This window comes from Crotalus tigris, unplaced genomic scaffold (assembly GCF_016545835.1).
Source record: "Crotalus tigris isolate CLP2741 ecotype Arizona unplaced genomic scaffold, ASM1654583v1 scf7180000024383.4638030, whole genome shotgun sequence".
Classification (NCBI taxonomy): Eukaryota; Metazoa; Chordata; class Lepidosauria; order Squamata; family Viperidae; genus Crotalus; species Crotalus tigris.
In genome coordinates this window covers 1,078,090-1,090,883 of record NW_024100553.1, presented here as the reverse complement: position 1 = coordinate 1,090,883, position 12,794 = coordinate 1,078,090, and the positions used below count along the sequence as shown (strand labels likewise).

The 12,794-nt window shown below is 37.3% G+C and overlaps 1 protein-coding gene across 2 annotated transcripts in view; it reads left to right on the top strand.

Moving 5' to 3' along the window:
• The window catches only part of LRIG1 (leucine rich repeats and immunoglobulin like domains 1), a 137,905-nt gene that overhangs the window by 51,885 nt on the left and 73,226 nt on the right, over window positions 1–12,794 (top strand). For both annotated transcript variants that reach the window (XM_039328765.1, XM_039328764.1), the window contains exons 2-3: window positions 1,997–2,068; window positions 8,388–8,462. In XM_039328765.1, the coding sequence (XP_039184699.1) occupies window positions 1,997–2,068; window positions 8,388–8,462 (147 nt within the window). The remainder of the gene's footprint in view (window positions 1–1,996; window positions 2,069–8,387; window positions 8,463–12,794) is intronic.

Below are 12,794 nucleotides of genomic sequence, written 5' to 3'. Positions count from 1 at the left end.
AAGTAAACAAAACAGAGTCAAGGGTATTGTAAATCTCTTCAGTGGGTTTCGAAAGCATTATTTTAAGATTTTGATCACCGCTTCTATTTACAGCTAACCCAGGTTGCTATAGGGGGAAAAATAACGATATTAATTTTGTAAAAAGTAGAAGATGCAGATGACCTTGACAGAAATAGGCAAGATCTGTTACCAAAGCAAAGAGGGAGAAAAACAAATTGTTGAGTCCAAAACAAGCAGAAAATGCATGGAAACAGCTGGGACAGAAATCTCCCTAATCAGCCTAAGAAGGGAGAGAAATAAAGCAAGTCAGACTTACAAGATTCTGTTACTATAGACAATAATAAAAAAACAGTCTCCATAAAAGTAGTTTTGGCCTTCCTGTGGAGTTGATTTCTTGGTTTTCCTACCTAGTGGAGCCGACATTTTGCTGGATACGACAATAAAACAGTAGCTTAGGCTGTACTCTTAGCTCTGGATTTACTACGAATTGAGCATCATTAACCCAATGCTTCAATGTAGAATTGTGCTATTTGCACATTACTTAGAAATAATCTTCACAGATTTCATCATTTGTTAGATTTATATTCCACCTTTCATTCAGGAACTCATTGTAGCTGATATATTATTTTCTCCTCCTATTTTTCCCCACTATAACCTATGGGGATAGTTGGAATGCAGTTCCACAGCTCAACCACTACACAACATTGGCTGATCATAGGGGCCAACTTTATAATAAGTGATAGTGTTGTGCTGTTAATTTTGTAAATGAGATGGGGTTTTAGAGAGATGTAATATACATATTTTACTTGTGCCTATTCCTGTCTTTTTAAAATTTACAGTTGAAGTACATTTCTAACTTTGTTCAGTATTTAACAGGGATATTATGCGGATTTCAGAATGGGTTGATAATTTCTTATGAACTTCCATATATTTAATGAGGTTTCACCTTTATATCATGTAGGATAATGTCTCAGACCATATCTACTGATATTCAAGTTTCCTTTAGATCCCCTGAGTTGGGTCAGGATGAAAAATATTGCGCATTCATTCTTCTGTTTTTTACCCACCATACACTCAGTTGAATGCCTAACAGTTTTTGTTTTAAAGCTTTTGCAAAGCTCTAGTTAGTTTCAGCATTCCAGTGAGATACTCTTGCGGTTGTTAAGGTAATTCAAGATGCTAATTTAATGTTGTCTTTGTACCTTCATACTCTGATGGAAAAGCATCATTTTCATTGCTCTTAATTGCAAAAAATATCATATATTTACACATGAAGGAAGATGTCAGGAATGTGGCAAGAGAGAATTCATTGACATATCAAAAAGGTCACAAAATGTATAGATCAGTGGTGGTGAACCTATGGTATGTGTGCCAGAGATGGCACTCAGAGCCCTCTCTGTGGGCACACGTGTCGTTGCCCCAGCAGAGTTTGCCAGAGTAGCAAATACATGGCGTTTGGAAGTGACAGGGCAAGAAGTGAGCGAGCAAGCAGCATTGGCCCCACGGGGATGCCCCGGAGATGACGAGGGACTGGCCCTGGCCACACTCACCCAGTCTGTCGTGACCACTGCAGCCATGCCCACCCAGTGGGCCACACACCCCGCCCCCCCTGAGGGCACCACAATGCTGATGCAGCCCTGGCACTTTGCGATAAATAAGTGGGTTTTGGGTTGCAGTTTGGGCACTCGGTCTCTAAAATGTTCGCCATCACTGGTATAGATGATATTTATTTGTATGTATGTTTGTTAAAAGATCTCAAATGCAAATCCAACAACATGCAACCTTGCTAAAATTCATCTTATTAACAGCAGGACTGGAAAATGTTAGCCAGTAAAATGCCAATTTTAAGGTAGGGTTTGTGAGGCATTTCCCTTCTTTTTGCCTTTGAACTTATTTTTATTATTATCCAGTACAACTCCAAAATAAGTAGGATTGCCAATTTTTGCTGAGTGTAGAAATTGTCTTTTGCTGATACTACTGTCTTTTTTTAAAACAGAAACCTGAGCCACAATAAACTGACCGAGATTGATCCTTCTGCCTTCACAAAGCTGCCAAAACTACGGGAAGTGTAAGTATTTTCTGTCTAAAGGACTTTTCATCCTGGCTGCTCTCTGTCTTCACTTCCATTCTGGCTGGGACAGCAGCAGGAAAAGGTATACAGTTTCCTAGGACGTGACTCTATTGTTCCTCCAGCTTGCATCAGCAAATTAAATCTGAGCTTTTGTTTTTCTTTCATATAGTACCTGGGTGCTGTTTAAAAAATTAACAGTCAATTAGTAGAACAGAGTGTCTCAATTAAACTGCAGTGTCTTTATTGGAAATCATTGGTGTTGTCTGTTCTTCCCTGGCTCTCTCTGCATCTATATTTCATAATCCCAAGGATAGCCAGGTAATCACACCAAGCTGCATGGATCTGTTTTCCTCCAATACGAAGTAGAGTCTGCTGTGACATCTAATGCTAATCTTTTCCTGCTGTCTCAAGAAGAAAAGGTGTAGTGTTGGTGCCATGGGATAATTATTTTCCCTCCCTCTCTCCCTCCCACCCTCTGCTCTCTAGCAGGAGAGACAAAGAGCTTCTTCCCAAGGCTGGTTTGAAGAGCTCTCCGTCCTTGAGTCAGCAGAAAACTATCCTAACACAAAAGTGGCTGCCCCATTACTCTGTCTGTCTGTCTGTCTATCAATTAATTTCTCAGCATTCACATTGATTCACCAGTTTTCAACTATAGTCTCACCACACCATAATGTACTCTAGATGATGAGAACCTATATAGTTGCCCATCTCATAAAACATTACTCCGGGCAGGGTACAGCAACTGATTAAAATAAATATATAAAAACAGCCATTATTAAAATATTTAAACCTTCCCCCCTCAAAAAAAAAAAAACAAGAGAGAGTGAACGTTAACCCTGGAGCCATCTCAAGTTTTCATCTGTCCCCTGGAGCCCCCAGATCTGATGGAATAAATTATTAAATAATAACATATTTTACCCTAATACTAATCTTTAGAGATGTTTGAAAAGATGTGTCTTGCTGTGCAGGCATGTTACACTAATAATATATTCTGCTGTATATTGCTATACAATTAATTATTTCAAATAGTTAATTATATTGCAAACAGTACAGGTAATAATAGTAGTAATAATAATAATACAACAATAACAACAATAATAATATAGTATAGTATAGATTGCATATATAGATTTCAAAACTAAACTGTGTTCTAGTAAACATGATATCTGTAGTGTATGCAGAAGGTTAGGAAATGGTACTTTGTTAATATCCTTTGATAGTTCGCAACTTAGTTGTGATGATTTGGATACCTCCTTTTTGCAACTGCATACAGTACCCTTAACTATTATACTATTACATTCACATATCAATGAAACATTCCATTTCTTGTGAAGTGGCTTTTGCTGCTACAGCTTCACAATGAAGAATGCAAGCAACTGATTAAAAAATGATTTAAAAAACCCCAACATAGTAGCCACAATGTTCTTTTAATCTGCATTGGTTAGAGCAGGGGTAGGCAACCTTGGCTTTTTTATGACTCATGGACTTCAATCCCCAGAATTCCTGAGTCAGCATAGGGTTAGAGCTTCACTTGCACCATTGTGAAAGCCATCTTGACTTTTTTGACTACACTCTGTGGTTACCCCTGAATGCGAAGTTGATACTTTGCACATGAACTGGTGATGTGGCATAGGGAAGGCAGGACAGTATACAATGTTTGCAATAGCGGTGAACATCTGTAGCTCGGGTGTAGGAGGAGGGTGAAGGTTCGTTCTCCGAGCTTTTGGGTTGGTTTCTGAACATTTTGTTACCAGGCTAGGTAACATCTTCAGCAGAGTTTAGGGGATTTCAGTGTTCTTCTGTTTCTAAGGGCTTTAGGTTTACAAAGTGTTATATAAGAGTAGCAGAACTATTTAGAATCAGTAATCTAGCATGCTGTTCCCACAGTGGCTAACCAGATATTTCCTGTTTTGTACCTATCATGAATCTACCCAGGATTGCAATGAGATATATATATATAGGATTAATCCATTCAATTAATAACTAAAATAAAACAAATGATTCTGCTTGACCCAGTGATTAGCATTGGAGATCATACACCATTGGACTACATAATAATAATAATAATAATAATAATAATAATAATAATAATAATAATAATAATAGTAGTAGTAGTAGTAGTAGTAATAATAATAATAATAATAATAATAATAGAGTTGGAAGGGACCTTGGAGGTCTTCTAGTCCAACCCCCTGCTCAGGCAGGAAACCCTATACCATTTCAGACAAATGGCTGTCCAGTCTCTTCTTAAAACCTTCCAGTGGTGGAGCATTCACAATTTCTGGAGGCAGGTTGTTCCACTGATTAATTGTTCTAACTGTCAGGAAATTTCTCCTTAGTTCTAGGTTGCTTCTCTCCTTGATTAGTTTCCATCCATTGCTTCTTGTCCTGCCCTCAGGCGCCTTGGAGAACAGCTTGACTCCTTCTTCTTTGTGGCAGCCCCTGAGATACTGGAACACTGTTATCATGTCTCCCCTCGTCCTTCTCTTCGTTAAACTAGACATGCCCAATTCCAGCAACCGTTTCTTATATGCTTTATCTTCCAGTCTCCTAATCATCTTTGTTGCTCTGTACTCTTTCCAGAGTCTCAACATCTTTTTTACATCATGGTGACCAAAACTGGATGCAGTATTCCAAGTGTGGCCCCACCAAGGCATCGTAAAGTGGCATTAACAATTCACGTATTATGTTGTATGAAACTTGCTTTTTGTCTGAATATTCCCCTCTCCACTCTTTTTACACGATGTTTAATTAAATGACATTTTTTTCTTTTTAGCAATTTATTTTTGTAAGCTGAAAAGCCAAAAATTCCTGCAGTTTTTATCTATCAAGGCTCTTGAACACCGCATGGAATGAGAATTTATGGCTGTCTAAAAGTTGTTGAACTATCCCACCTGACGGCATAAAGGGCGCTTGAAAGTCTTTAACACTTGAGCACAATGTCTAATTTCAGAGTTCACAAAACCCTAAACTAGTTTTAATCATAATCAGGGCCAAATTGCATAAAGTTCCTTTCCCAAACTAATTTTTTTTTACTATTTTGCCTTAAAAAAAAAGAGTAAAATCTAAGTGCCTTTCAGTGACTCCTCAAGAGAACTGTGCTATTTTTAAGTAGGATCCATTTCAACATGACATTAGCCTGGCAACTAGGTTGTAAATATTTTATACTGAGTGGCACTCCCCCTCCCCCTGTTACCACACGTAGTAGTATCACGATCAAAGGGTTGGAAAGAGAGCTTTTAGTTGTAGTTGCTTCAGAGAGTTGTTCAGCCTGTCTTACCTTTGCTTGTTATTTAAGAGAAGCTCCTGACCACATGCCAAAAGCACCTTACCCAACAATATGCCAATATTTAACAGCAAAATAAACTAACAACCAAGAATTTACTGTTTAGATTGCTAGTAAGTTCTAACTTGTCCTTCCAGGTTATACCTGCCAATCAACACCCTATAGAAGCTTCTGTTATTGAATATACCTGAGGTCCTTCCTGTTTGCATTAACAAGCCTTAGAAAAGAATTCATGAATGAAGCCATTCGTCATCATTGAAAACCCTATTTATGTTCCAATGTTCATATGGAGCTCTTTCATAAAAAGATGTCCATTTACACATCTTTTGTGTGTGTATCGATAAAGGAGATGACATTTTTGAGATCCAAGCAAAATTTGTGAACTTCTGGAGAACATCAGGATGTTTGCTATCTATCTTCATGGCACAGCTTTCAATAGATATATAAGTTCAATAATCTCTTTCTTGGTTTCTGGAAGGTTTTATTGAACCCAAAATACCCACATGTATTTTTTTGAAGAAAACTGTTTATACTTGTAAATGATTGTTCTTGCTATGGTTTATGTTTGGTTAATTGGATATATGCATTACTGCTATATCTTCTTATATACTGCTTTATCTTTTATATACTGCTAGAACATTTTCAACATAGCATCCTTCAGATATGAGTGTTATTCATTTATTTTTAAATAGTGGATATTGATTTAATAAACATTCAAATTGGTTTACAAAATGTTCAGCTTTTGTATTGCCCAGAGAATCTAGCCAATACAAAAATCAGGCATTTTGTAATTTCTGTTTTGTTCGAAGGATGCTGGCCTGGGAAAGATTATTGATATAAACAATAACTTATAATTTGTTGGTTAACAGGTATATTTTTAATAATTGTAACCATTTTCTTTGCTTGACTTTTAAACATAATGTTAACAAATACAGAAATGCTTTGATATAAAGGAGCTTCCTGAAACAATTGGACCTCAGTTTTATTTTGCAACTTTTCTCCCATCTCTTCATTTTACTGATATAGTGAATCTTATATCTAAAATAAAGCACAAACCATTTTAAATCTTTGCTGCTTGAAAAGACAAAGGATAAATAAACAAGATCCAATTATATGTACCTCTTGTAGAGTGAGAGAAACTCTCCTATTCTTAGGCAGGAAGCAAAGGTTTTTTTTATCTCGGTAACTTTTTTTGACTATTTCTTTGGAAAGGTTAAAGCTAGGCAAGGAGGCCAGGAAATTGGGCACTTTTCAAGCAACCAGACAAGCACCTGTTTAATGCTAATTAATGGACTAATTCAACATGGGAACAGCAGGTTTCTAAATCCTGAAGGAAACAGGCTACAGTACATGACCTAGGTCACCTTTTTTTCAGTAGCCCAGTACAGACCTCGTACTACTAAGAGCGATAGTCTGAAATCCAATAATTCAGCAATGGAGGATGAAACTGTAGCAGTCCATTTTTTTCATTTCCCTTAGACAAAGATTGAATCTTAAAGCATCAACCCTTATTTGTATTTCATTTATATCCAGCATGTACCCCAAAAGACCATTAATAATCCTTAACTGAAACAGTTAAATGGGTATACTTTGCTGAAATAAGTGTACTTTTGATGTAATAATTTATTTTACACAATATATCTTTTCTTCTTTAAGAAGAGGTAGGGGATGTGCTTGTGGAAAATAATAATAATAATCACAAATTCAGTCCTTTCAATTTCAATTCCTTCTTTCTGCTGAGCTACTGAGCATTTACTGATTTCTTCCATATCTTTTTATCTTCTACTTCTTTTTATGCCTTTGAGTCAGTGTTGACTCTTGCCAACTGCCTGGGCAAGACTGCAGTTTTCTTGGCAAGATTTCAGAAGTGGTTTGCCATTGCCTCTTTCCTAGGGCTGAGAGAGAGAGAGGGACTGGCCCAAGATCCGCTAGCTGGCTTTGTGCCTAAGGCAGGATTAGAACTCCTAGTTGCCCAGTTTCTAGTCTGATGTTTTAACCTCTACACCAAACTTTCTCTCTCCACATGCAGTAAGATCCCCAAATTCATGAGACTGATGGACTCATTTAGACGGAATAGTTGCCATAGGGTCTGACCAGCCATAAAGCCATCTGAGTCAATGCATATTGTGAGAAAAAAGAGGAGAGACAGATGGAACAGGATGCCAATTATAGAGAACAGTCATACTCGCAGCAACATCAATCCTGTATGCAAATAAATTCTTCATGCTGTTGCCTCTGTCAGCATCTAGCTAAAATGGACAGCACTAATCTGGATTGCTGAAGGGACACAGCATAGGAGACAGGTGGTTGGGAGAACCAAGTCTTATTGGCGCTTTATACAGAATAGACTTGGGCAGCAGGTCCTTCTTTCATTTCCCTTTGACCACATGATGGTATCTAAAGCAGCAGACTACAGTGGTGTCTAAAGCTGGAGACTACTGCCTAACACAATAGCTCTAGGTGGGGTCATTATCATCTGTTATAACTAATGATGCAGTCCTCTTTCAGGAGTCATTGTGGCTACGATCACTACTATTCCTGAAATGGCTGTAACCATATCCAGTACAGTAATTAAGTCCAATGAGGAGATCCTAATAGAGATTCTTCTTGTCCCCAAGCCATCCATTAAAAATACGTACTGGTATATCAAAATAAATTGTATACAAGGATATGGATCAGGAACTCTCCTTAGAACTGCCCAGGAACTGCATATGTCCCGTGATCTGTAGTTTGCCCAGCCTTGGAGGGAGCTGGCACTTGTTGCTGTTCCATAAATATGTGTTAGCAATAACTGAAGTAGGCATGGAATGTGCAGCTGGGTTTCTGTTACAAGTGCTCTTGGCAGTGACTTGGCTGGAAAGTCACAGAATTACAGGAAGCGCACTGACACATTTCTGCATGCAACTGGGCTTCTAGGTTAACAATCATGACCGACAGCAAGCAATAAAAAGTAACCTGAGATTTGAAAAAAAAAATATTGCTTCATTTTTTTTAATAATTGTTTCTTGTTGTTGTCATTGTTTCCTCCAGGCGACTGAATAACAATGAACTGACAGCCATTCCATCCCTGGGAGCAGCTTCAGCCCACATAACTTCCTTGTTCCTGTAAGTCTCAGCATTAGCATTCCTATGAGTATATTTTTAATTTGAAGAATCTGTGCAAGGTATACTGTGTGTTTCTTATTTTAGCTTTAATACATTCAGTGATATCTGACCAGCTGGAGCTTAGTAAATGTTGAAGTTCCAGTTAAAGACCTCTACTGTTCTCACCTGTAAAGTACTTAAAGAGAAAAGTGAAATCTTCCATGAGTTTTTTCTCCAGAAATGCCTTGGAATACAAAAATCTAGAATACATTAGTAAAGTCTAACCTGAAAGAGAGAAACACTGGTATGCTGTGGTACCTGAAAGAGAGAGAATGAAGGTGATCGGTTATAGGTCTCAGGACTCAATAGAGGTTATAGGTTTGCAGAACTTAGTTGAAAATTTATTTTTTTTTCCAATCATTTATATAAATCCTTATCTTCAGATGTGCAAGATTTGGTTAAAATGTCATTAAAAGTGCAGTCCACACATTCCTGAACAATATGTTTCTAGATTGGCTTGATTAAATTCTAAATCCAGCGACCCTGAAAACTATATTTGAATAAAATTTCCCTGCTAAGTATCAAATTAAGGATGGCAAGAATACAGGTAGTCTTTGACTTACAATCATTCCTTTAGCAACCATTTGAAGTTATAACAGCACTGGGAAAAGTGACCTATGGTTGGTTCTCGCACTTACAGCTGTCACAGCACCTCCGCAGTTATGTGATCAATTTCAGTCAGGATGTATTTATGATGGTTGCAGTGTCCTGGGGCCAGATGATCATCGCCTGATAGCCTTCCTAGCTGGCTCTGACAAGCAAAGTCAATGGGGGAAGCTGGATTTGCTTAATAGCAATAGCACTTAGACCCAGTGATTCTCAACCTTTTTAATGCCGCGACCCCCAACTGGTCGTAAGTTGAGGACTACTCAACTGGTTGTAAGTCGAGGACTACTCAACTGGTGCAGCACCGTTTGCAGAATGGAACTTTTGGCGGGCTCAGCAGGGCAGAGACAGCCTGGACAATTCCTATTGGCTTTTGAAAGCCAATAGAATTAGACTCTATTCAAGAGAGTCTATTCTATTGGCTTTCAAAAGCCAATAGAATAAAAGGGAGTAGCACAGCTAAGGAAAAGGGGGGAAAAAATGGCGGACTGCGTTGTTTGGCGACCCCTGTGAAATGGTTGTTCCACCCCAAATGGGGTCCCGACCCACAGGTCGAGAACCACTGACTTAGACTTATGTATCGCTTCAGAGTGCTTTACAGCCCTCTCTAAGCGGGAGAAACTGTAATAATACCTTCTATAAAACAATTTATTTCAACAGTAATGCATCAGGATATACCTGAAAATTTAAAAACGTTGTCTCTAAGTGATAGCACAGTAAAGCGACAAATTGATGAAATGGCAGTTAATGTTGAAAAAAAAACCTGATAAGTATTCTCCAAAACTCTTCATTTTCCATGCAATTGGACGAGTCTACCGCTGTAGATAATAATGCTTTATTGATGGCATATGTACGTTATTTTGATGAAAACAATACATTACGAGAAGAAATGCTATTCACAATAAATCTCACTACAGATACAAGAGGATTATCTATATTTAATACTGTGAAACCATACTTTACAAAAAATAATATTCCTTTGAATAATATTGTTGCATGCGCTACTGATGGAGCACCATCAATGGTAGGTTGCTATTATGGATTTGTTGATTATTTGAAGGAAGAAGTGCCAAAAGTTTTATGTATTCATTGTGTGGTGCACAGACAATGAATACATAATACATTAGGAAAACATCTAAGTATAACTCTCCATTCATCATTGACTATAATAATTCGAGCCATAAACAAGATCAAATCCAAACCAAAAAATGATAGAATGTTTCGACAGCTTTGCCAAGACAATAATGAAGATTTTATTATGTTACTTTTGCACACAGAAGTTTGGTGGCTGTCAAAGGGTACATCTTTGGCTCGTTTTGTAGCATTATATGATAGTGTCATACAATTTTTTGAAAGTAATAATGAGACCAATCTGTGTCAACAGTTAAAAACAGTAAAGAATGATGCCTTTTATTTGGCAGATATTTTCAAGAGATTTCATGATGTCAATTTGCAGCTTCAAGGAGCTAATAAAACTCTTATAGGTTGCTAAAGTATTGTGTCATTATTTATTGACAAACTTGAACTATTTCGTTATAATCTATTGAAGAGACAATTTCATCAGTTTCCTGAATTATCATCTATAAAAGAGGATGTAACTCCAGAGGATATTGACAGACTCAGTAGCCACCTCAATGAACTTAAATTGGACATGGAAAAACGATTTGAAGATATTTTGAAATTGAAGGTGTATGACTGGATGAAAAATCCTTTTACCGCAAATATTGAAGAGGCTGATACAACTTGCCAAGAAGAACTATTAGAAATTAGATATGATGAAGAAAGTAAACATACATTCAATAATGATAGATATGAAAACCTATGGCAAAGTAAAAAATGCCTGTCTTATATCCAAATATGTGGAAAATGATATTCAGTTTATTGATACCTTTCCCTACCTCATATCTTGTGGAATCAGGCTTTAGTGCTGTTCATCATATTATGACCAAAGAAAGAAACCGTCTGAATATTTCCGAAAGAGGAGACCTTTGTTTGTTCCTTATAAAAATTGAGCCAGATATCCAGTATTTAGTTTCGTAGCATCAGCCTCAGGGATCTCATTAATAATTTAATTAATTAAATGTAATTTCATCAGACTTCCTGCTTCTATGTATGCAACGGTAAGTTGTTTTATAAAGATTTATTCTGCCAAACTTAGCGAAAGTCCGACATAAAGTATTTGGTAAGTAATTATTATTATATGCTTTAACTTGCTATAACTCTGCTTTATAAATTTTATAAAGTAAAGTTACTTCCCTACTTTATAAATCACCTTTACTGTGGAACCGGTGGGCGGTTAGAAAATTTTACTACTAACAGAGATACAAAAGTGGGCGGTAGGTATAAAAAGGTTGACTACCCCTGATTTATAGTAAAAATCAAAGCATTGAGTGAAATTATATCAATTACTGCTGCTGTCACTACTAGCCACAACGCTCAATTGACAATTTACAAATAACAGTATCAAAGTATCGTAACGTTAATCAATCTGAAACTATCAAATCTCCCTTCCCCCCAAAAGAAAATTCCTATTCTAAGAGGCAAAAATCATAATAATGAAAGCAAGAAAGTAGTTTTTTAAGCCTCTTCCGAAGCCATGCAGCCAGGGGATGGTATGCATTTCAATGACGGAGAGTTCCATCCACTTGGTTCAGTCACTCAGTAGCTGGATGAGGAATTCTGGAATCTGAAGTCCACAAGTCTTAAAGTTGTCAAGGTTGAAGACCCCTGGCTTAGTTGAGTCTAACTGACCTCCTAGGTCAGGGGTAGGCAACCTTGGCTCTTTTATGACTTGTGGACTTCAATAACCAGAATTCCTGAACCAGTCATGCTGACTCAGGAATTTTGGAAGTTGTAGTCCACAAGTCATAAAAGAGCCACGGTTGCCTACCCCTATCCTAGGTTAACACCTGCAATACAATCCTTCAAAGGCCACTGGAGCTTGTGGTAACCTTTTTACAATTGTGGTATGACCAGCTTGAATCGCAATCTGTCCTGGAATTGCAGTTGCTTACTTACTGCCTGTGGTGTGCTTAGATTTGCTATGTGGACACTTTCTAAATGCAACTGGTTGTTTCTTAGTTGTTGTGGTCATAGACCAGCATCTGATGATTAGCAGATTTCTATACTTTTTGGCAATTCTTCTGGCTCAAACATATCCTTTATACTTAGCTGTTTGATTCTATTGAGGGCATTCATGTTGAGGGTATTTTTCCTAGGGTTGATGTAGAACATTTAAGTAAAGACATAAAAAACAAATGATACGTCTCTGCAAAATCTCAGCATAATTCTAGACGTAGCAGTCTCATAGTATATTGTTAATTGAGGCACAGCCTGACATGTATTACAGTTTAACTGTTCACTGGGGAACAGATTTTATTTTTTTTTCCTTTCTGCTTTGAAAATATTGCCAAAGAAATTCATCTCCAACACTAGCAAACATTTGGAAAGGATTTTATGGGAACAGAAGAAAACAATTTGTATGTGAGTTAACCAAAGACAGACCTGCAAAAGAGATATAAATATCGACAACCTGGTGGTGATTCTGATCCAGGAAATTCAAAGTGTGGAGACTATATTTTGAAGCACATCTCTACAAATTCCAAAGATACACCAGGAGCAGATCTCATTGTAACTTATTTAATTATTGCTTGTGATGTAGAACCTTGACGGATTTTTTTACAAGCT